General features: G+C 43.4%; 1 protein-coding gene across 1 annotated transcript in view; it reads left to right on the forward strand.

The window, feature by feature from the left end:
* KCNK10 (potassium two pore domain channel subfamily K member 10) overlaps positions 1-24,105 on the forward strand; it is a 73,810-nt gene that overhangs the window by 31,583 nt on the left and 18,122 nt on the right. The window contains exon 4 of the mRNA XM_014784472.2: positions 420-580. Coding sequence (XP_014639958.2) covers positions 420-580 — 161 coding nt within the window. The remainder of the gene's footprint in view (positions 1-419; positions 581-24,105) is intronic.

The raw sequence follows: 24,105 nt of genomic DNA on the forward strand, positions 1-24,105 counted from the left end.
TCGGGGCTGATCTTCCTCACACACACACACAAAAAGGCATTGGTGAACCTTCTCAGATGTTCAGGTCTCCCTAAACCAGACGTGTCCATAATGTTTGGTGTTTCTAAAATGCTACCATTTTCCATCAGAAATGCAATTCTGGGTGACCACAAATTTCCTAAAATGTAATCTAACTGGATACATTAAGATCCAGGAAACCTGGATGTCCTTAAAACTATTTATAAGGAGAGAAGGAAGAGAAGCAATGGAACAATGTTCTGAATTTTATAGGGCTTTTGAAATGAAGTTCTGTTCCCTAAGCTCATGAAGTGGGGTGAATGTAGAAACCCTTTAAGAAGTCTGTGGGTTCTTTGGTTCAGTCTCTTAATTTCTTTGCTACCTCACCACTCTCCTTCTCTCTTTTTAATATTTCTCACCAGGGTATGGGAATATTGCTCCAAGCACTGAAGGAGGCAAAATCTTTTGTATTTTATATGCCATCTTTGGAATTCCACTCTTTGGTTTCTTATTGGCTGGAATTGGAGACCAACTTGGAACCATCTTTGGGAAAAGCATTGCAAGAGTGGAGAAGGTCTTTCGAGTGAGTACTGCATCTATTTAAACCCTAACCTCTGTGATCCAATTGGCTTTGTCCTGATGGGATCCAGAAGGAATTATCAGGGTGTTATGATATCATTATCACTTTTAATGGAATAGTTTAATGTTATGGTCGTATTTTCTGTTTTGACCCATGGTAGTCACAGGTACTCTACCTAAACTCTCTTCTCCTGAGTAGTTTCCTTCTTTAAACTGGTATTTCTGGAATCATAACACAAGAGGGTTAAGCTGAATTTGCCAACACAGATTTTCTGAAGACGTGAGACACACTCAGTTTCTTCTTAAAGACGTAAGACGGGTTCCTTAGGATATTTGCAATAAAGTAGAGAATTGTAAATCCATCCATTTTGTTATTGGAACCCCTTCACTCCTTTTTATTTCCAAGCACAGTGTCTTCAGGCTGATCCTGACTTTTAAGACCTCTTCCAGAAGCCTGCCTTTCCCAGCTATTGTTTTGTGCTTTATATCTGTCTGCTCATGGCTCCTTCCTCTCTCTCTTTCCACTGCTAAGTGCTCCCTCAGCAATAGTACCCTGATGTACTAATTTATACTAAGGTGTTGATGATTGCTATTGTCTTAGTGGGTTTTTTCCTCTTGAGAATACTTACCTTCAAACAAGGAACAAAAATCTCAACTCAAGGAATTTGTTTCCTAAAGATGGCATTCCTAGCATCAGTGACAGACATGTGAAGTAGATGTGATTGGACTAGGGTTCCCAATGCCCTTTAACTCACACCCATTCATATGATTTAACAGAACACTTGTTTGCTTAAGTGTAAGGTCATTTCTGCTCTCTTTCTCATGATTGACCTAATTCTCGTCTTTCAAACCTTCTTCAGAGAGTTATTTCTTATGATGACTTGCTATTTAAATTGACAATTTGAGATCTTTTTCAGAATCTAACAATGATGGGCAAAGATAGATCAGCGGTAAGCTCTAAATCTGCACTTGTTTTTCTCTCTGAGACAAGAAATCATGACAAACTTCTCTTTAGAAGAATGCGAGGGAGCTGCCCAGGTGAGCTGTTTCAGGTTTGATGGAGTAGAGTGGAGGAATAAGGCACTGTGGCTGGCTTAGAGCCACCTCCTACAAGCTCAGTGATCCTGGGTGAGCTGCCTCAGTTTACTCATCGGCAAAAGGGGATAGAATTCGAATCTACTTTATAAGATTTTGGTGATGATTAAATGAAATAATAAATGGAAAAGAGCTTGGCACAGGGCCAGACATGTATTGTTCAGAGCTGCTGTGTGTCTGTCTCCTGAAAGAGGCTCTCCTTGGCAGGATAGCCACCCATTCAGATTTCATCTGAGTAGCTCGGCGGTGTGCGGGTTTTTCTGGAATGTCCTACAACCTTTGTCCCCTAAGTGCTGGCTGGCCAGCGGCCTCATTAGAGCCTGCACCTGGGCTCAGTGGTCACCATGAAAACCGTCAGTGCTCATCTTCTCTGATTCTCAGATGTTCAGGTCTCCCTAAACCAGATATAACAACCCCATCTCCAAGAGCTTTTTTGAACTTCTCGGAACTGCCCTTTAAGCCATGGCCTCATGGCCTTTTGAGTGAGAGAAAAATGAATCTGGCAGATTGATCTCTCGGAAGCACAGGATTCAAATAGAGAAATGACTGATCTGACATTTTTGTTTTTATGTAGCTTCTCACTTTCCTTATCTGTAGAAAGAAAGAGTTGGATAAAAGCTTTTGAAATCCCCCTTTAGCAAAAATATAATGTAGTTACGGTATTCTGAATGAGGGAAGAGGTTGCAATCATTTTGACTACATTTGCTACCAAATTTGAGGACTTAGTTTCCCCTGATGATTTTGGACTACAAATAGAGAGTACTGTTCTCCTTCCCCTTAAAGCTGCTTCTCAAATGGATCATTCAACAGACTCTGGGACAGAGCCTTAAACATCTCACATTTCATTTTTCTGCTGATGGCCCACTCAGTTTCTTGCAGCGCCATCAAAGACTGGGAGTCTTTTAGGAAGGAGACGGCAGTATATTATCAAATTGGCAGCACACGATGTATGCATTTGCAGAGTGTTGGAGGATCCTGTTGGAAGGGATGACTGAGTTCCAGGAGGAATGTAAGCATGCTTCCTGAATATACAAACAACTGATTCTGCAGCAGTTTGCTTGCTGTGTGTAGTTTTGGTAGAAAATCTCAAAGCTCTTTGCCATTCATTTCAACTGCATCTAAAAGACCAGTTACTCTAAGGTGATTATTTGAGAATTGAAGTTATATAAACCAACAAAGCTTGGTGTGAATTTTCAGTTCCCATGGGCAAGGTTTGTATTTTTCCCACCTGCTCAGTGACTGTTAAGCCTTTCCCTTCATCTGTTATGTTTTCTCTCAGCTCCTCGGAAGAGAGGATTTTTCATGGAGTAAAGATACAATATAAATCAGCCTTCTAGGTGCCTGTAGTGTGAGGTGACATGATTTGGGTCCTTCTGCCTGTCTGAGCCCCATTTTAAAAAATTGCTGAGTGTTATGGTATTATTTAGGAATGCTTTTGGCTGCAGAGTAATAAAATACATAATGGTTGGGGGTTTTATGGGTGAATAAAAACTCTTTTTTCCCCTTTGAAGTTCAGAACTAATTAAGAAATAGACATAGGAGTCAGATGGAGATTAAAATGTCGGCCTTATTGCTGATAAGCTGATCAGAGAATGTAGCTTTAGCCCTGATGCCAAAAGGACTTACTAACCAGTTCACCCTAAATTAGAAAGACTTCTCTGCTATATTAGTTTTATGTTGTGTGTAACAAATTATCACAAATGTAGATGCTTAAAACACCCATTTATGATGTCACAGTTCTGTAGGTCAGAAGTCCCGTCAGGCTTGGCAGGGTGCTATGCTCAGGATATCACAAGGCTGAAATCATGGTGTTAGCCAGGCTGGGCTCTGGATCTGGGGAAGAATCTGCTTCCAAATTCATTCAAGTTTTGGCAAAAAATGGTTCCCTGTGGTTGTAGGACTGAGATTCCTATGTCCTTGTTGGTTGTCAGGTAGGGTCCGTTCTCAGCTTCTAGAGAAGCTGCATTCCTTGGCACATGGCCTTTCCATCTTCAAAGCCAGCATGGAAACCTTCTTTTATCTCTCTGACTTTGTATTTCTCTGAATTCCTCTCTACCCCTCTGCCACCAGCCAGAGAAAGTGCTATGCTTTTAAGGGCTCATGTGATTAGATCAGGCTTACATGGATAATCTCCCTGTCTTAAGGTCAACTGTGCTCTATAACATCCCATAGTCATAGAAGTGATAGCTCATCATATCACAGGTTCTGGGGATTAGGGTGGGACATCTTCAAGGGCCATTTTAGAAATTCTGCCTCCCACTCCCTCTCAGTCATCAGTAGCACAGGCCTCCTCCATGAGGGCAAGGTCTGCCCTACTAACCTTGCTGCATCATAGAGAGCAAAACAGAGTGCACCTCCCTGCAGGAGATGGTTTCAAATGGGAGAAGAAGTGGGCTGAGCTGAAGGAGCTCAATCTCTTCTGCTAAGTCCACCAGCTAGGTCACTTGTCTGGTTGAGCAGTGAGGGTAGAGGCCTGGAGTGTTACTCTAGCTGAAGTCCTTCCAGATGGAACATGAAGCCAGGAAAATGGACATTGCCCCCAACACTGATTAACAGTGGGTTAAGAATTCGACACTTATCTTGAGTAGCAAGAAGCCTGGAAGAAGGTTGTTTCAGATTTGGTACATCACTTCTCCAATGACAAGTTAAGGATTCTGGTACCAATTTTGATGTGTGGATTTTTTCCCACACTGCCAAGCAATTCTCTGACACCAGCTGGGTGTCCCACAACTCAACTCAATTCTGACACTGTCTACCTGGAGATAGCATCAGATCCCACAGGTTAAGGGCTCAATCCTACAAGACTGTTCTCCAGTTCAGATGAGTCCAGATTGTTACCTAAGCTCCTGACTGAATGGCATAAATCAGAGGTTCCCACAACCCCCTCCTTGGGTTCAATTAATTTGCTAGAGCAGCTCACAGAACTCAGGAAACCAGTTTACTCACTAGATTACAGGTTTATTACAAAAGATATTAAAGGATACGAATCAACAGCCAGATGAAGAAATGCATAGGGTGAGATCCTGAACAAAGGAGCTTCTGTCCCTGTGGAAGTTTGGGCCTGGCAAGTTGGCATGTGGGAGCATTCTGGTTCACCAACTTGGAAGCTCCCTGAACCCCTGCTTTTGAGTTGTTATGGAGGCTTCATTACATAGGCATGATTGATCCAATCATTGGCCATTGGTGATTGATTCGACCTCCAGCCTCTCTTCTCTCCCCAGAAATCAGGGGTTGGGACTGAAAGTTCCAACTCTCTATTCCTGGTTGGTTCCCCTGGCAACCAGCCCCATCCTTAGGTGACCCAAAAGTCATCTCCTTAACATAACAAAAGACACTTGTATCACTCTCATGGCTAGAAATTGCAAGGATTTTAGGAGCTCTGTGCTCGGAATAGGACGAAGACCAAATATATATTTCTTATTATAAATCACAATATCGTACAAGTATATCAAGTTTGTTCTCTTTCTGCTCTGCTCTCCTTGGCACGTTGACTTTTCATCCTCAGTCTTGTCATCCTGTGGTTTGCAAGATGGCTGCCTCAAGACCAAACATCGTATTTTCACTCAATCACATTTACAGCAAGACAAAAATTTCTCCTTTTATGGGAGAAAAATCTTTCCCAGAAGTTACCCTGCAGACTTCCCCTTCTGTCTCATTGACCAGAACTGGGTCACATGACGATTCCCACCTCCAAGGGAGGTTAGGAAAGTGAGTATCTAACAAAGGAGAATGGGGTGGATTGATTTAGTAGTTCTCAATGAGCGGTCCCTGGACCAGCAGCATCAGAATCCTCTGGGAACTCATGAGAAATGAAAATTCTTGGAAAAGTTTGGGCCCAGCGATCTGTGTCTGCCAAGCTTTCCAGATAATTCTGATGCCTACTAAAGTTTCAGAACCTTTAGCACAGGAGGAATCATGTTTCATCTCCTGGGGATGACCACATTGCTGTGATGAATAAAATTAGAATTCTGTTAGCAAAGAAGAAGTTGGGGTTAACAAATGAGGGCATCCTCCACAGGTATCAGTCAACTGCTTGCTCCACAGGCCACTCATAGGGAAGCTGTCCTTTCTTCCTCTTGTCGTAAGTCAGATGGCCTTTGGGATCCTTGAATCAGTCAAGGGACACTAGCTTATGCTGTGGTAACAAATAACCCCTGTTTACTCTCACCTCTGTTAGGTCTGCTGCAGTCCAGGCAACACTCTAGGCTTTCGGGTTTTTTTAGGGGAAGAGAGGTGGGCATTGCACACTGGCTTTCAAGAGCTTTGGCCTCCAGTAAGAGCCCATTGGCCTGAACTAGTCACGTGGCCCCATCCAACTGCAAAGGGGGCCTGGAATGCATTGTTTGATTTCCAGAAAGGGGAGGGGGTGGGTGAATTGGTGACCACTAGTAATCTCATGTGCATATTCCCTGGAATTATTGCTGGGCCTCACTCTAGGGTGACAAGCATCCCTGGGATTTAGAACAAATGGCCTGTGGATCACTCTTTGGGGTACCCTGCCCTAGTGAGACTCATTTCACATCTGAGAAATGGAGCCCATGATTTGTTAAGAGACTTAGCCAGGGCCACACAGTGAGTTGGGGGCACAGCATGGACTTGAACCAGTAATCCTGCCTTAACCTCTTCCAGGTGGGCCGAAAATATTTACTGTCAGATATATTAATCCACACCATGAAACCAATGTGGAGTTTAGGATTTTTGAACATACCATATTAATTCATGGAGATGATTTATAAGTATTTATTTAATATAAAGTAAAAATAATTCTTCCTAGTTTTCCAGGGGAAATCTGGGCAGTTAGCAAGGAAAGATAATTATTTGGGATCAAGCAGGGCTGAGCTTGGGTTCCAAAGCAGATTTTGGAAGCAGGCAGCCTCTCTCCCCTGCCGTGGGCTGGCTCTTTTGCTGGGCCAGGCCGATTGTCGCCTGATAGGATGCAATAGGAAAGCTGGTCAGATTTTGGACTGGATCCCATATTCTTGCTCTGAGTTGGACTTTGGCCTCTGGTAGGAAGCAGCTGCCTCTTTTTATCGGGCTGATCAGCAGGCTTTGTGATATTACCTCTAAAACTAGGAACACTTTTTTTCTTCTTTGGCCTTTTCTCCCAAGGGTACGGCAGAAATGTTTACTTGCCTTTGGAGCTAAAGGAGCCTGGGCATAGCTGACAAATATTAACACACTGCCCTAGGGTTATCAATGCCATGATTACTTGGGGACTTTAGAGCCTGCCAAATGCTTAAGATGGGGTGATGACAATCGCAATCTGCTAATGATGTTCAGTTAGTGGGCTGATCAATCAATTTCGATTGCTGGAAGGGGCTAGTGGCGGAAGTTGAGGACTCCTGGAGGCCTCTGCCATGTGCCTGGCACGAATCTAGGAAAGACTTTGAGAAGCACATTTGGTAAGAGGCTTCTGTTTCTCACGAGGTGTCTTTGAGCTAGCTCCTGGCATCAATAGGATTAACTTAAAAGAATTAGTATTTCAAGAAGGTAAAAACCCTTGTTTTGGAAGCTGGGTGTTATTTTCAGCTCTGTGGGTTCAGCTACAATTTCCAATTCCTATTGGTAGTGGAAATGTTCATTGGGGCATTAGTTATGCACACCAGCATTATGCCTAAATAGGTTGGGGAGGGAGGGCCAGGTGGTGGGCTGAGAGTTCCCGAGAGTCTGTGTGTGTACATGAGTCCGTCTGCCGCTATAACTTGCCCGCACTGGTGTATACTAGTGTAATAAAAATTCCTGAGCCATAACTCAGTAGGATTAATGTTACATGCATAATGTGAGTTTATCTTGATCAGAGAGAAGACCTTGGTTTTAATGTGAACAATTGCTTTCTTACTTTCCCTAAGGGGCTAGAAGGAGGTGGGAGGTAATTGTTTTAAAATGCAAAGAAGGCAAATATTTTCAAGGCTTTATCAAACAGATCTCTTCTAAATTAGTTTAAGGATATTGTCTAGCTTTAATGATAGGTCTGGATGTGCACTTGGGACGAACTACATAAATGGCATCCACAAAACAGACTACACAAAATCTCTTAATGAAAGCCCGCGACGCTGTCCATGATGTCTTTTCTGTTCTCCCTTCCTCTCACGCAGGGTTGCTCAGTCTTGGCACTATTGATATTTTGGGCTGGATAATTGTCACGGGACCTGTCCTGTGCATTGTAGGATGTTTAGCAACATCCCTGGCCTCTACTCACTAGAGGCGAGTATCATTGATGCCCCCAGTTATGACAGCCAAAAATGTCTCCAGACGTTACTAAATGTCCCCTTGAGGGCAAAATCACCCCAGTTAAGAACCACGACTCTGCTGGGATGTAACGGGTCAGTTGCCCCACAGGTCCCAAGGGGCATACCCTGGTCCCCTGGCTGACTTCCACATGAGCTCTGGTGTCTCCACCACGGTCCTGTCCAGTTCTTCAGCGCCAGTGCCATCTCTGCTCAGAACTCTCCTCTCTCAGATGGGTCCTTAAAGAGGGTTTAGACGCTCTATACTCTGGTAATAAGATCATTTCTCACCAATAAGGGAAAATGCCAGAGTACTTGACTCTGATGATATACGTAAAGATAGACTGTTCTGCTGTTGTTCTTCAGCAGGCAAACTGTCTCAGCACTATCTTTAGCTGACCCAGTAGGGACTAATCTAATGTACGATTCTTCCTCTTTCTTGGCTTCTCTTTGGTAACTGACCAGTGTCCCTCTGGGGTTTCCTGTGCTGTCTGACATCACTTACAGGTTATAGATTTTAATGGCCTTTAAAGTAAGTGCATCTTCACTCTTTTCTATAAACAGCAAAGCTATCAAACTCTGCCTAAAGTATAATTACTTAAAATACTGCCTGGAGAGTGTTTAACATTTAAACATTTTTTTTTAATCTTTTTTTTTTTTTTGTGAGGAAGATCAGCCCTGAGCTAACATCCGTGTCAATCCTCCTCTTTTTTGCTGAGGAAGATTGGTCCTGGGCTAACATCTGTGCCCATCTTCCTCCACTTTATATGGGACGCCGCCACAACATGGCCTGACAGGTGGTGCATCGGTGCGCACCTGGGATCCAAACCCTGGCCGCCAGCAGCTGAGGGCGCGCACTTAATCGCTACACCCCAGGGCTGGCCCCCTACATTTAAACATTTTTAAGCTAGCTTTAACATAGTCTCTCTTTTTCTTTCTGGCAAACTTTGATCACAGGTGACTTCTGGGAATCTGATTGTCACTGTGGGGTGGGCAATCACTAGTGAACTTCTGTACGTAGTGACCTTTGTAGGGAGCCTTGGATTTGTCATTTGTCCAACAGGATTTGGTCGAGGTCAGACGGAATATTATGGCACCTCAGTATTGAAGTCTAGAGGTAAATTGCTAATCTGTTTCAAGGGTTTATTCTATACCAGACACTGGGTTGTGGCTTTACCTAGAGTAAGCTATACAACAACCTCTCAAAGAGACTATCATTGCCTTCTTAATTTTATGAGATTGAAATGCTTAGATTGGTTCAGTGACCTGTCCAAGGTCACCCAGCCCACAAGTGACAGAGCAAGGATTCCAAACCAGGTCTCCCTGCTGTAGCGTGCATGCATAGACTTAGTCTTTCCACTATCCTTCCTTCTTTCTCTTGTAAGGTAGGGGTAGCATCTGATGGTTCAGAAGAGTCTTCACAAAAGGTGTAGTAAGACCTGGGGACAGATAAAAATGGCCAGTGGAGAAAAAGCTAATATTGGCCCTGTCTTTATCTGCTCCCAAGGGGTTTTAGTTTTCCAACTTCATATCCTCTGTTGATACTTTGAATTGGACCACAGCCTCTGATTCTTTTCTATGCACCTGCTCTATCTCCTTAATCTGGTTCGTTATTAGCAAACATCTCTTTCTTGGTGTTCTCTTCCTCTGGAGATTAATCTAGGATTTAAGTGCCCCCTTGCTCATGTCCACCATGTGACTAATGTGAAAGTGGGATTATCAAAGATGCACTTGTACTGTCCGATGGCTGACTCGTTTTGGCCCACCTCTGCGAGAGGAGTTGCCAGGCAGATGATACTCTCCACTCTCTGTTCTTCCACCTCATTGCTCCACTTTGTACAACCCACTCAATGTTGACAATAGGAGGACACACAGCTCAAAGCCAAGCCCTTGGTGAGCTGAGGCAGCCGGTCTTGCCCTCAAAAATCGTTCTCCTTTTTCTGGCTTCCTCAGATTGCCTTGATGCTCTGCTTCAGTGGTTTTGAGAACCTGGAGTTTGAGGGTGTCAATACCAAGATTTTAATTCCCATTGGGGATTTAATTCAGCCCTAAATTCAGGAAAAGTTGTGGAAGAAGCTCTTTCTAAACAGTCATCCAATAGAAGAAAGTCTTTGGAATATTTTTATGAATATTCATGATCTGCTGGGACTTGCCCGTTGAAGAGATGATCACTTCCTAGAATCCTGGGGGTTTTATTAATTAAGACATTTTATATCTTTGCATTTTGGGGCCACCACAAGTCCAGTGATGCTTTAGATCTACTACATGGTAACTTGTTTCTAAAACTTTCAAGTACTTTTGAGTTATGAATTTAATGCAAGGATTTTATTAGGACTCATTTTTATTAGTATCATAAAACTAATAGATGGATGATTTCCCATGTTCATCCTTCACCACTAATTTTCACAGGCTAGTTTGGTTCCTCTGGAAGGCACTGATTTAATAGAATAATAATCTTTTGCCCTTTTATAGAACTCTTTTTTAAAATTACATTTATCAATGCAAAAAAGCACCTCTTTTCTCTTTCTTTTCTCTTTTACATTTAGTCTCATGCGACTTCTGTGAGCCAAGCAAGTAATGACTCAGTCTGTGTAGCTCCTGACAAAGTAGGGTCCTGAAAATTGAGAGATGCTCTTGTTGAACTGTCTGCCCATCTGGGAGCTGGTATATGATCTGTGTGTTTACACTCAGGGGGCACTGGGGATGATTCCTAAATGACTGGTATGTCAGTGGTTGCTGATAAATTCCAAATAGCTTTAGGACCTTTTGCTATAGGAAAGGGAAAATGTTTAGAATACATCATTACTGAGAGGCATGCCAGTGTCCTGAACCTTTACCCCAAAGAGGCAGCTCCCTTGGGAGGTGGCAGTAGGACAGGCATGGTACGATCTCACTGCTGAGCAGGCTCTGAAGACTTTGTGTAAGCAAGGCCTGCCTGAAGTGAATCCAGCCTAGGAAATGTGCATTCCCGTTATAGGAAATACACTTTGTATTCCTGGGGGACAATGCTTTGCTTTTTATTCACTAAGAAGAGCTGCATTTGTGCATCATAGCATTTTTGACTTAATGGCTCTGCACTGTGTCTTGGAAGTTTACCGCTGAGTTTTAGTCTCTTGTTAGTATAGAGCTGTGGCTCTCACCCTGTGGGTGGTGGGGCCCCGGGGGCCTGAGGTGCTATTTTAAAGGATCAGAGAAAACTTTTGTGCATCAAGCATAGCTGGTAGACAGAATCAACAGTATCCTTCACACATGTACAATCCTTTTCCAAGTATATGTAGAGGGGTTGTCATCAATAATTCATTTAAGTTCATTTTAAAATGTGATTCCTGAATTCATAGTATCTTTTTTTCTTTATATGTTTTCACAGTCAATGGGTACCTAACATTCTATTGTTGTGTGAGGATCGAGGAATTTTTGTGTTGAATGTTCAAAAAGAATTCCCATACTCAGAAAAGTTGAGTACAAAGGGGCAGAGCAACACTGGCTTTTCAAATCAGCGCTGTTTCCATGTCGTTCTGGGTTCTCTTTTTTTCATAGAATTAACATTTTTGTCCTGGCCAGAGTGACTGTTGCAAAGAGGTTCTCTTTTCACTTAAGGTAACCCCATGAGTTAGTGGGATGCTTTAGAGCCTGCTTCCACTTTTTCCTTATACCTATTTTCTTTTTATGGTGGTAAAATATATATAACATAAAACTTACCATTTTAACCATTTTTAAATATACACCTCAGTGGCATTAAGTACACTTACATTGTTGTGCAGACATCATGACCATCCACCTCCAGAACTTTTCATCTTCCTAAACTGAAACTGTACCCATTAAAAAATAACTCCTCATTCTCCCCTCCCGCCAGCCCCTGGCAACCTCTATTCTACTTTCTGTCTCTATGAATTTGACTACTCTAGATACCTCATGTAAGTGGAATCATATAATATTTATCCTTTTGTGACTAGTTTATTTCACTTAGCATAATGTCTTTAAGGTTCATCCATGTTGTAGCATGTGTCAGAATTTTCTTTCTTTTTCAGGCTGACTAATATTCCACTGTATGTATATACCACATTTTGTTTATCCGTTCATCTGTTGATGGATGCTTGGGTTGGTTCACCTTTTGGCTACTGTGAATAATGCTGCTATGAACAATGAGTGCACAAATAACTATTTGAGTCCTTGCTTTCAGTTCCTTTGGGTATAGACCCAGAAGTGGAATTGCTGGATCATATGGTATTTCTATGTTTAATTTTTTGAGGAACTGCTATATTGTTTTTCACAGTACTGTACTGTTTTACATTCCCACCAGCAATGCACAAGGGCTCCTGTTTCTCCATATCCTCACCAACAGTTGTTATTTTCTGTTTTTTTTTTTTTCTTCAGCTTTTATAGGCCACAAAGACAGCATTTGGTAAATTGCTATCTGATTGGCCTCAAGTCCTGGCTGCTGTGACAGCTGCCATTCCGTTACCTTGGGGGTAAAGTGGAAAGGCCATGCCCCGTGCCTCGCCCCCTCTTGCACTGGACCCTCCCGACCCCCCGTGCCCTCACCTCCAGCTGTGTCCCTGTGTTTATTCCCATCCTGCTTCCTCAGCTCCCGCCTGCAGCAGAGCTGCTGGGAGGGAGGGCGGCTCAACGCCAGGCCACCTTGGGCCTCTGCATGCTGGTGATGTCCGGTTTCCACCTGGCCTTGCTGCTGCTCTGAAATCCTTTTATTCACCTCACCGTGATTCACTGTCCAGCTCCCGATTGTGGCTGCTCCTGCATACGTCTCCCAGGTCAATTTCATAAACAGTGATCAAATAACGCCTTCTGTGTTCTCAACGCTGTGGGGGTACATGGCAGTAAACCAGAGATGGCTGTTTCTCCCAAGGAGAAGACAGGCATGTGTACAGACCAATGTCCATAATGAGACCAGGGCTAGGGCAGGCAACCTCTGAAGTCACAAATCCTCAGTGCATAAGCCCTGATCGACCACTTACCAGCCATGCAACCTTGGGTCGTGCCTCAGTTTCCTTATTTGAAAAATGGGGTTAAAAATAGTAGCTCCCTCTTCTGGTACTTAGTTGATGCATGAGGGCAATGCCTGGCATATAGTCAGCACTCAGAAAATGTTGTTCACTGTTGTGATAAGCACGCCCGCTGTTAGCTATGGGAACCCAGAGGTGGGACTGGTGAATTCCAGCTTGTATATTTGACGTCACACACATCTTCAATGATGCACCTGTCTTATGTTGCTAATGGACTGTTTTCCTTAAGTAAAGCGTAAGGGCCTTGAAGCTAAGGGCTACTATGCCTTTCTTTCCTGCACCGCTGCGGTATCTGCTCTGTGCTAAGTGCTTTGGAGGCATTCAGTAAATACTTATTGATTGTGAATTGATTGGAGAGGAGAGAGAAGCGAACCAGATTCCTTTCCAGGCACCCAGGGTGTGTAGGCTTTGCAGCACCCCTGACAAACTCGAATGAAGACGAGATACTTGCTGATGCTGCCTTTAATCCTACCCTTCCTGGGAATGGGCATGGAAGTGGGTGGGGCTGGAGAAGTGGAGGGAACAGCAGAAAGGGCAGTAACATACAGAGGGAATCCGATGGGCAGGAGGCCTTGGGCCTGGGACAAAACTCCAGTCATCAGTCATTGCCCTAGGAGGAAACGATGCATTGGCTGTGACTCAGCTAAGGAAGAATACAGAAGGTCTGAGCATGCCCCTGCCCTTCAGTCTGAGCAAGGGGGGAGGCTGTACTCTGCATCCTCAGCCCACGCTTCACGGGTTGCAACTGTTTACAAAGATGTGTATCTTATTATGGACTATTAAGGTCCATAATATTCCACCACATACATAGATGCTAGTAAAAGGAAAATCAAAGAATGGAAAGGAATTTATTTTAGCTACATTGCCTCTCAGCTTGTGTATGTTCTTACTAGATCTTGAACATGCGGACTAATTCATATGTTTACAAAGCATCAAAATATTCCTAGACTTTCCTCCAAAAAGATACCTGCCCTTCCTCAGAAGACAGATTTTGCTGCGCTCAAATCCTGTCTCTCACATTTGGATGCTGTACTCTTGCCACTGTGGCTCCACTTAGACAGTAGTGTCCCCTTGGTTAGCTTTTTCATTCCTTGGCAGAAGTGAGTTTTACTGTAAACAATCTTTCTACATGAGCTTGGAATGGTTGAAAAGGCTCATGTTGAATTATTATTATTAATATTTAGCTGTCTACCTCTGTACCCCCACCCCCCAGGTTCCCCGTACTGCTGAGTAGGCAAAAACAAATGCCTTTGGTAGCTCCTATGAGTTATCGGGACTTTCCCTTCTAATTTCACACTGCCTTGCAGTTTAGTCTGAGCAATTAGAAACAGGGATATATAGCATGCAATTACAAAAAGAAAATCATGTCCGACGTTAAGGGTAGAGTACAGCAAGCTTCTGTGTAATTTTTTAAAACTGAGTCTCACTGAGTGCTGTACAGAGTTGGCAGCAAAGCTAATAAGAAAGCAAATATCAACATTTAGAATGAGATGCATGACATATGAATGCCATATGGTGTTCTTGCAGTGTTATTACCACTTTCTTTTTTGCCTTTCATCCTTTTTCTGACATTACTGTTTGCTTCTTGCCTCTGCTGCTCTTCAAAAAAGTCTCAGTTGTCCTTAGCCCTTTGATTCTGTATTTCTATTAGGTGTATTTTTCTCCTGCCTCCCTGTTGGAGTCTTGTCAGCTTTCTCCGGGGAGGAGGAGGAAGAGGACCTGTCCAGATGGCCGTATAAACATGTCACACCTGCTTCTGGGAGCCTCTATTGGGGGGGAGGGGGGTTGATGAGATTGCCCATCACTGGGTGAAAAATGGGCACGTTGCTTTCCATTTCTTTTCTATTTTTAAAAAAAATGATCACAAGCTTTTAGTTTTAATAATATTTCTAGAAATGTCTTGAATTCAAATTCTCCCCTATGATTAGGGAAACAACAACAAAAATGAACCCACCAACCAGATTTTTGTGAAAAGTTCATATTAATCAAAATTTTAGAAGTTTTTCACAGTTAGCATTCTTTCTTGGAGTAAGGACGGTGTTTGGGGAGAAATTGCTGCTTCCACAGAGGAAATTCAAAGGGCCTATGTGTTTGCACTGAATGTGCCACCTTCTTTCATCTCCAGACTTTCGCATGTGACATTTACGATGCCTTGTACGTACCCTGTCCTCATCTTCCTCCTGGCCTCAGTATAAGTGTCAGTTCTTCAGAATTCTCAGGAGTTCTGACTCCTAAATGAGGCCAGCACCCTGTACACCCCTAGAGTAACATTCATCTCCCTGAACTGGAGTTACATGACCGGCACCTGCCATCCCCATCAGCCTGAGAACGCCAGGAGAGCGGATCCCATCTGCCCTGTCAGCACAGTCGCTAGCACAGGGCCTGGCACGTTTGCCTGGTGAATGAATGAATGAGCGCTACTAGCCATGACCTCATACATTTTGATACAGAAAATGAGCTTGAGACCAAAAGTAGTCTCGTATGCAAATAAATGTCAATGGGAGAAAAACCAGTTTTAACCTTTGAAGTGGAATTATTCTGATGAAAGCGCAGTTCAGTAGGGGGCTGTCCCCTGATAGTGCTCATTGCACATGGCATTTATGTGCATGGGGACTTTTATCTCATCAGGCGACACTGCAAGTGTAATTCTACAGACTTCTCAAGGTAGCCTTAAATGCAATGTACAGTTGAATTTTATCCAGTGGTTCTCAACCCTGTAATACCCAACACCCCCTTTTATAGCAAGTGTTAATGCCCCTTTACCACATTGAAATGAATTTCATAGATAGGGCAATTTAACTACATAACTAGTTTTGAAAGATTCAGTGCAATTTTCTGGCTACAATATGAAGGAGAAATAAAAGGAAGGTAATTTACAATAAAATAATACATATTTCTGTAGTAGGTGCTTGCTCCCGAAACCCCAGGAGGCCTAGAGAGGCAGTGAGACCCTTACATCTATATGAGAATGCAGGAGCCCCAGATGCAGTCCGGTTCAGTGTGTTGTATCAGTGACTAAGATGCTGCAGGGGACTTTGCTGCCAGGGATGTGGTTTTCCAAAATAGAGAACAATTCTTGGCACGGTTCCAACTAATCAAAGTTCAGCCTTCTCACAATTTACATGGGAGTCATATTCTTGTAAAGTTCAGCCTGTATTGAAAGTGCAAAAAGTTTCTGTGTGTGTTTCTGTGTTTATATTTAAAGGGGAGTTAAGTTCTCAGCTCAGTTAATTATAAACGTGAATTTTTCTCAGTGGGACATTCAAAACTCAGGCTAAATTTGGGATAGTTCTCTGATTTGTGACACTCACTCTTGTATTACGAGACATCTGAACCTTCTTGCCTATGCCCACCACATGGCAGGAGTGTCCCTCCAATTGTTGTGACAACCACAAACACCGTCACAGATTTACCAGTCACCTCCTAGGGTGTTATAATCTAAACAGTTTATAACGGGGTTATAAAAACATTTCTAGGGAGCTCCTGTGTAACTTTCAGGAATATACATATGTAATTTCTATTCTTGTGTGAATGTCCATAGTCAAGGCTCTCCTCTTGTTGTAGTTCCCATGCTATTAATATTCAATTCAATTTGACAAATATGTGTTGTGTGCATGTGTGTGTATATCCATCTCCTGTGCCTCTCTATCGTATGTGCTTGCACATGGAGTCTGCATTATAAAATCCTGATAGTTGGTCTCTTGCTGGATGAATACTTTTATTTTATTTCCTTCATAGACTAGTTTACCTTAAACAGTTACTACTCTTATATTTTCTCTAGGTGCTAAAAAACAGGGAGCAAGTGTAAGAATATGCACCATGCAGGGTGCACTGTGCAGGGCACCCAGGATACAAAGATGGGGAGACACATTGACAGATACACAGCTGTGCAGGATGAACTGGTCCCTTGACAGGAGAATGTGCAAGGAACAAAGACAGCAGGGAAGAGGACTCAGAAACTCTAACTAGAAGGTGGGAGGGCTTCCTGCAGGAGGCAGCATTGGAATTGTGTTTTCAGGAAGGAATTGGAGTTTGACAAGCATAAAAAGGGAAGAACATTCTAGCTGATGGAACAGCCTTTAAAAAGGCGCAGAAGCGTGGAATGGTGCTGTATTTGGGCACCGATAAACATCCAGTCCCTTTAGAGAGTAAGCTGCAAAAATAACTGGTATTATGGACAAGACGGGGAGGGACAGCACGTGCTTGCCAACAGCAGGGGTCCCCAACTGTTTCGCTCAGGAAGGGGTGGCCGCATTCTGTAGGAAGAGGAGGTGGCACGGGCAGCAGGCAGGATGCAATTACTGAGTTGCATGTCCTCACGGCTTCCACTGCCACCTCTGGCAAATGTCCCTGGGATTCTGAAGGCTCAGATAGGGCTCATCTCTCTCACTTTACCGCAGGGAGTATCTACGTCTCCTTCTCTTTTCCAGTTTTCCCTCTAGAGTATGGTTGCCACTCTTTCCCAAAAGAAAGGAAGACAGACTGTATGATTTTCAAGGGCATCATGTGCTTTCTCGAGGGAACCACTGCAGCGTCGTGAGCATGTTCGTTGTCTTCTCTCTTGCCCTTTCTCCTCTTATCCCTCTCCCTCTCATTCTCTTCCATGTCTACTCCTTTTCCTTTTCTTTCATTACAAAAATTACAAAGAGAATGCATAGTGGTTGTAGAGACTTTGGAAAACACAGAAGAGGACAGAGTAGAAAAAAATCACGTGACAATCCATCGTCCCAAGAGATCCACCACTAACGTGTTGATAATTGTACTCCTGAGTCTTCTCTTTGTATCTATATGTAGCCCAATGCCTGCTGCTCCATTGTCACCATAGCACATCCCACTCCAACTCCCCTTTCCAAGGTTCCCTGCCCTCTAGTACTTGCAAGGGTTGTCACTCATGTGTGCCTATGTCTGTCCTGGCCACAGCCTGTGTCTTCCCCATCAACTCCTTCTGGAGTGCCAATCTCTGTTCCAACCACCGACCTCTCTTGGCGATGCTGCCGGTCACCTCCTGCAGGTGGCAGACCCCTCTGCCTTTGTGGTGGTTGCCACTGCTCTGCTGGCCTTGGAGGAGGAGGCTGGCGCTGCCCTCCCCATAACTATCCATCCCAGGAAGGGATGCAGGTCCTTCCACACCACAGCTGAAATTACCTGTAATTTTTAACAAGACTTTTCTGAAGATTTAGGAATGTCAGAGAGCTATTTCCAAAGCAGTTAAATCACATCTGGTTACAGTTCTAGGTGATCTTGGATCCCAGAATTCCAGGCCTGTCATTGGGGGACCCCGTGGGGCTGTGTCCCTTGTCCCTGATCTGCTTCAAAGTGGCTGAAGCCATCTTACCCTGACATCCAGGAGAGGCAGTTGCAGGCAGGCATGTTAGCCGAATCAAGAGAAACCAACTATAGCTAATTTAAGCAGAAAAGGAAGTTTTTATAAAGGATATTGGATAGCTACCAAATCCCTGGGGTGATTGGAGACTCAGACTTGGAAGGTACCCAGCCAAGAACAACGACCCAAATCATGCCACAGAACAGGTCCTGGAAGAAGCTACTGCTGTGTCTGCCTGGCACAGACAGCAGCTGGCCCTGCTGACCCCACTGGTTCTGAGCCCTGGATGCTCTGCTAGAACCACTCTTGTGACTGCCCCCGGAAACGGGATATAACACCACCATGGTGGCTGCCACTCCCCAAGTGGATTCCACATGGTCCCTCTTCTTTATATAACACCAATGACATGTCTACTGTTGCCTGCTCCACCTTCCGCATGGAAGCTCCCACCTAGTGCTGTTCAATTCCACTTTGATTGGGGGCAAGGCTCTCCCTCCACGTCTCCACCCCATTCAGTGTCCAGGTTCCTCACTCTCTGTTCAAGAGACTTAGGAGGATCCAGGACTCATGGGAGGTGGGCCGTGCACAGGTGGTGAAGCAATTGGTGCCAACGCTAGAGGAGGGCTCTGCATCTAATTCCTTCATCTCTGCCCTTCCGGTCCTGCATACTAGAGGTTCTGCTAATTCTACTTGGAAGACCGCAGGAAGACTCAATCTCGTCTACCCTTCCTTCCACTCCAGGCTGAGTGGCCATTCTGCCTTCTCTCTGTCTCCACCCCTAGCCAAGGCTTATCTAGTCTCTGGGAGAGGAAAAAGTGGTTCTGCAAGCATACCTCTTGGAATCTTTGCCCCTTACTTAGGAATAGCCTTTGAAATACCAGAGAGAGAAAAGAGGGGTAGGAAAACACACAGAAACCTGTCAGATGAATACTTCATGATCCACTCCGTCACATCTGCCTCACTAGTGTCTGGGTCAAAGTCTGACTTACGTCTCTATGGTTGAGGGAGCCTGGGTCGCATGCTTGTGACCGTGCATTGAGGAGGTTGGGAAAATAAGTAGCTGACATTCTTCAGCTTCTGTACTGGGAGGAGGTCTCTGACTTTCACCAAACCAAAGTAGGGGCTTCAGATGATGAGCGGACAAAAGGAATAACCAGTGTCCTCTAAAGTGGTCATGCCCTGTGATCTCATTTGCTCAGTTTCATCACAATATAATAGGATGGTGCGGAGAGCCTTAAACAGTAGCGCTGATGGTCATGAACAGTACACTCCAGGCCGAGCATCACCAGGGTTGGTCCAATTCCATTTTCTAATGTTTTTTCAGCATAAGGAGAACATCAGGAGGCCTGAATGTCTATTTTGTTGTCTTTGGGGTCTCAGTTTCTGGTCCTTTGTGGAGAACTGTTCAAATAAGAGCATGCCTATCTCTGCTAAACACTTTGCAGGAAAAAAAGTAATCTAAAACAATATTTCAAAGAGAATACTTTTCTCAAGAAAGTATTATCTGTGGAGGTGCAATCCGTAGTTAAGTTTGCATCTCTGTTACTTTATCTACTATTTACTACTTTAACTTGTGGAGCACGTGATGCCCATTGTTGCTGTCATTTGCACAGCTAAACAGCCCAGTCATTTCATGAAAGATGAAAGTATACATTAGTCATTATAATAAGCTCCATTAAAGGGTTTGTATATAACTTTAATTCTTTTAAAATGAAAAAAATATACCAATTAACTAACAATGGGGATATTTATTATGTGTGTTCAGTAATCCAAATAGGCTTCTGTCTGGTCATTCTAATCAAATCCACATTCTGATGAAATCCACTCTCATCAAATTAAAGAACAATGCTACTCTTTAATAATGGTAGAGGAATGATAGATGAATTATGTATGCATTTATTTGCCCACAACTCATGCACACTTGGAACCTGGAAGTGGCTTGGAGCATTTGTATAAAACTTGAGTAAGACGCAAAGCGGATAAGTCTATCGGGATGTCAAGATACCCACCTTGGATGATTCTGCCGCGAGGCTGTCAATGAAAACTTTGCCAGGAGCAGAAAACAGCCAGTGTGCATCAAGTCCAAGTTCATTAGCACCTCCTTGGCCTCCTTGCAGGGTAACTTCTGTCCAGCACAAGCCACCTGTCTTGAATCATTTGCAGCAACTCCCTTTATTATAGTGGGGACCTTGGGGGGGTCTTGAGGTGTGGACAATATACATGGGGGAGTGTGGCAGGCAAACAGCATCGTTAGGTCCCCCTGTTATATTCTCTCGCTCTGTGGATGGGTTCTTTTCCCTTCACAGCACGTCTCTCAAGCTGTGGTTATACGTTTGCTTGTGTGATTGTTTCATGTCTGTCTTGCGCCTACTAGCTCTGTGAGGCTGGGGGCCATTCTGTTTTGCTCACCAGTGCATTTAGCTCAGTAACTGACAGAGAGTATGTGCCTGATAAATATTTATTGAATGAAAGAATAGAAAAGTTATAGAATTCAGCTTCATTCACAGTCTGGAAAATATTCTGCTCAAGAAATTTTCTCAGTTCTGGAAGTTTCTGTCAGGTTCACTCTGTGCAGGCCTTTCCCAGTTTGGGATTTCTTTCCGAGTGACTTTCTATAAAGCTGTGTTCCATTTTTATTTAAACTTCTCTGTTCTCAGTCTGACTAGAAAGTACACGCATATCTCTTTCTCTCTTTTCTCTGCTGTCTTTCTGTCTCCCAAACAATTAGGTACAAGCCTAGCTGGGAAGCCTTTTTACACCTCAGGAAAATTCTAGACCCCTCAAACCATGGTTCCACCTTCGCTTTCCATACCTCAAAGTCTTTTTCTCAATTGTGTTCATCTTTCTCAAAGGCTTTTTAAACTTTTCTTGCTTCTCTTTGCCTTTTTTCCAGTTCACACGTCTTTTCCCTATATAATTTTTTAATGCTTATTTCATTATTCTTTATAGTTTACGTGGACAAGCATCCCTACGTGCTTTCATTAAAAAGCATTTGTGTAAAAAGAAAGAAGGGAAGAAAGAGTGTAACTATTGGAGAGGGGGTTGCTTACCATTTTCCCAGTAAAACCCAGGAATTTTTACAGATATTGACTCAGTAATACCTAGGTGCTTTTTTAGATATTGACCTAAATCTGGCTGGTCTTGGGGGCTTTCTTCAAATTTTCTAACAAGCAATATAATTAAGGCCACAGAAAATGCACGCTCGTTTGTCACTTATGTTGATTGCTAGGCATATAAGTGCAGCCCGCCAGAAGCTCACAGATGCCTTCTCTCTGGGCTACTCATACCTGAGAATGGAGGGGGCTCATATGAAGACTTTCTTCTCTCCCACACCTTGGATGCTAGTTCAAGTGAACAGTGACATGGCTAAGAGATGGCGAGGAAGGACAAGAAAGAGTAGAGGGCTCCTTGATCATCCACAGTGGGGCGAGTGAGCATTTCACTTTGCCTAGTGTGTTAGGTAGCAGCATTATGACCATTGTTTCCCAACTCCGCCCCCACCAACTCTCCCTGCCAGCCCCTGTGCAAGGTTCTTGTCCCTCCTAGACAGCTCCTGCCGGGGCCAGGTCTCCCTCAATGACTTTCCTAATTCCTTATCTCCTTTTAGGAGACCATTCTCAGCAGGAGGCCTCCTGAATCTCTTTCTTTTCTGCTTTTGTTACATGCGTTCCTTCCTGGTGAGGGGGTTCAATCTAAAGAAGGGAGCTGGCCTTCCATTGAGGAGAACTTGCCCCACAGTGGTCTGACCTGTTTCTCCCCTCATAGTGGAATAATTATTGAGCTATTACTAAAATAGAAAACCATGGTACCAGGAGGACTGGGAGGTGGGGGGAGGAGAGTCAAAATGATTGGGGTCTTTGAAGGCGCCAAAGAAATAGCATCCCCTCTTGCCCACCCAAGGTATGAATCAATTGAGAAATAAGATGAAGGAGATGACAGATTGAAGCCTAATATTACTATATTCCCTTGACACTGGAGAACATGGCTTATATCTGTGGGAAAATTGGTTTCCTAATACAACCCCAGAAGTAGACACGCAATCACAAGGGGCACTTCTTGAGGGTAACTTGCTCCCAAAAGAAGACGGGGAGGAAGAGGCCGAGTCCTCATTTCCTGAGTTAGAGTAAGAGGCTGGAGAGAGGCCATGTGTGTTACAGTAGGTGGGGCTCCCTGCACAAGGAAAGAAACCTCAAGGACAAACAGGAACATTTATCATATTCAAGGGATCTTGTGCCCCGACTGCTTGGCTAATAAACTATGACCTTGAACCCCTGTTAGCCAGGAGAGCGAGAAGAGTGAGTCTACCTCTCAGCTGTCTGTGGCATTGTTACTGTAGTTGTTACTGTAGTATACATGTGTGTATGATGGTGGGGAGTGCTTTTTGGGATGGGGGCATTGTTCATTGTGCTACTGAAATCTGGGTAAAATAAATTCAGAATTTGGATGGGTGAGCAGCTGGGCAGGGCATCTGTCAGGATTGCCAGGAGTTATTCTGTTGACATGGCTCATCAGGAGTTGTCTCCATCTTCTGCTCCTTTCCATGGGTCTGCCTTTCACACCCTAACTAAAAAGAAGGACCATTCTTCAGCCAAGGTTGCATCTGGGTGTTTCTTACATTGAAGTGATTGCTTATGCGTTGTTCCGATTTCTGGGACGTAATTTCTGAGTGCTTAGCTAACAAAGATCCGAGGATCATCCGTCACAGTTGGCACACTTTTGTGTTCCATATACCAGGGCTACAAGAATATTCCTTTTTTCTCTCCCAGGTGATATTTTTTAATCAGTGTGATGTCAGTAGGTACTAAACTTTACCTTCACTAGCTGGACCAGGGCTGGACGCCATAGACAGCGCCACAAAGACTGTTTTCAGCCAAAGACTCAGATGTTCCCACTGCGCCCCGACTCTAGACTTTGTGTGTGAGGAAGGATCTTTTATTTTCCTTTCTTTTTTTAAACTGCTGCATCCCTTGCAACTAGAACAGCCCCCACCATATAAAAGGTTCTTAATAATTATGTGCTGAATGAATTAACTGGTTGAATTCTCAATGCAAAGTCTTGTGTTCCAACAGAGTATTATCTTCAAATGTTACAAGCCACCGATTTTTAGAACAGAAACCTTTCAAAGATTTTAATTAAAGAGTTCTTGGGGTGGAACAGCTAAGAATTTTTATTATTTGTAGATTTAAATTTTTCTCTATCCCAGGTGCACCTACGTTGACCTTTCAGTGATAAAAACAATTTAATTATATATACCAAAAGCTTTTTCAAAAACTTTGCATGGTAATACCAGCAAAGCACTGAATTGGCCAATAATCTGTTAGATACTGCAGAGCAGCTCAGAGTCAGATGCTAGATACAACTTTTTTTTTTGTATAGATATGATCCACTTGTGTATTCAGCTTTTGAGTAGGACATTTTCCATGGGCTCCATGGAGATTTTACTGCATGATTCTCCCTGATGTGTGTTTACAGTATCTCTGCCATGGAGATTATAGGCAAACGCTGTTTAAAATCTCTCCTCCTCGTTTATAGAATTGCTGGTGCTACATGGCTATTCGTTGTGATGATGAAACTATGAGTTAGAACTGGACTTTTAAAAAGAAATCTTTGTGGGAAACATAATAACATCAGAAAATAAAGTCAGTTCTTTTGGGAGGCAGTTCCTATTATCTTTCCATTTTGAGAAATTGTTCTCAGTTCGATTGTATTACCATGGTGATGTGTTTGCATTTCAGCAAAACCAAACTCAACCGTAAACTGGAACTCTGCATGTCTACTTCCTGTCCTAGGATTTTTATTGCAGTATCTTTATTATTGATCAATTCAATAATATGAATTCAATTCAATGTCCAATCAATTATTG

The sequence above is a fragment of the Ceratotherium simum genome, chromosome 24 (assembly GCF_057802395.1).
Source record: "Ceratotherium simum simum isolate JZ-2026a chromosome 24, ASM5780239v1, whole genome shotgun sequence".
NCBI lineage: Eukaryota > Metazoa > Chordata > Mammalia > Perissodactyla > Rhinocerotidae > Ceratotherium > Ceratotherium simum.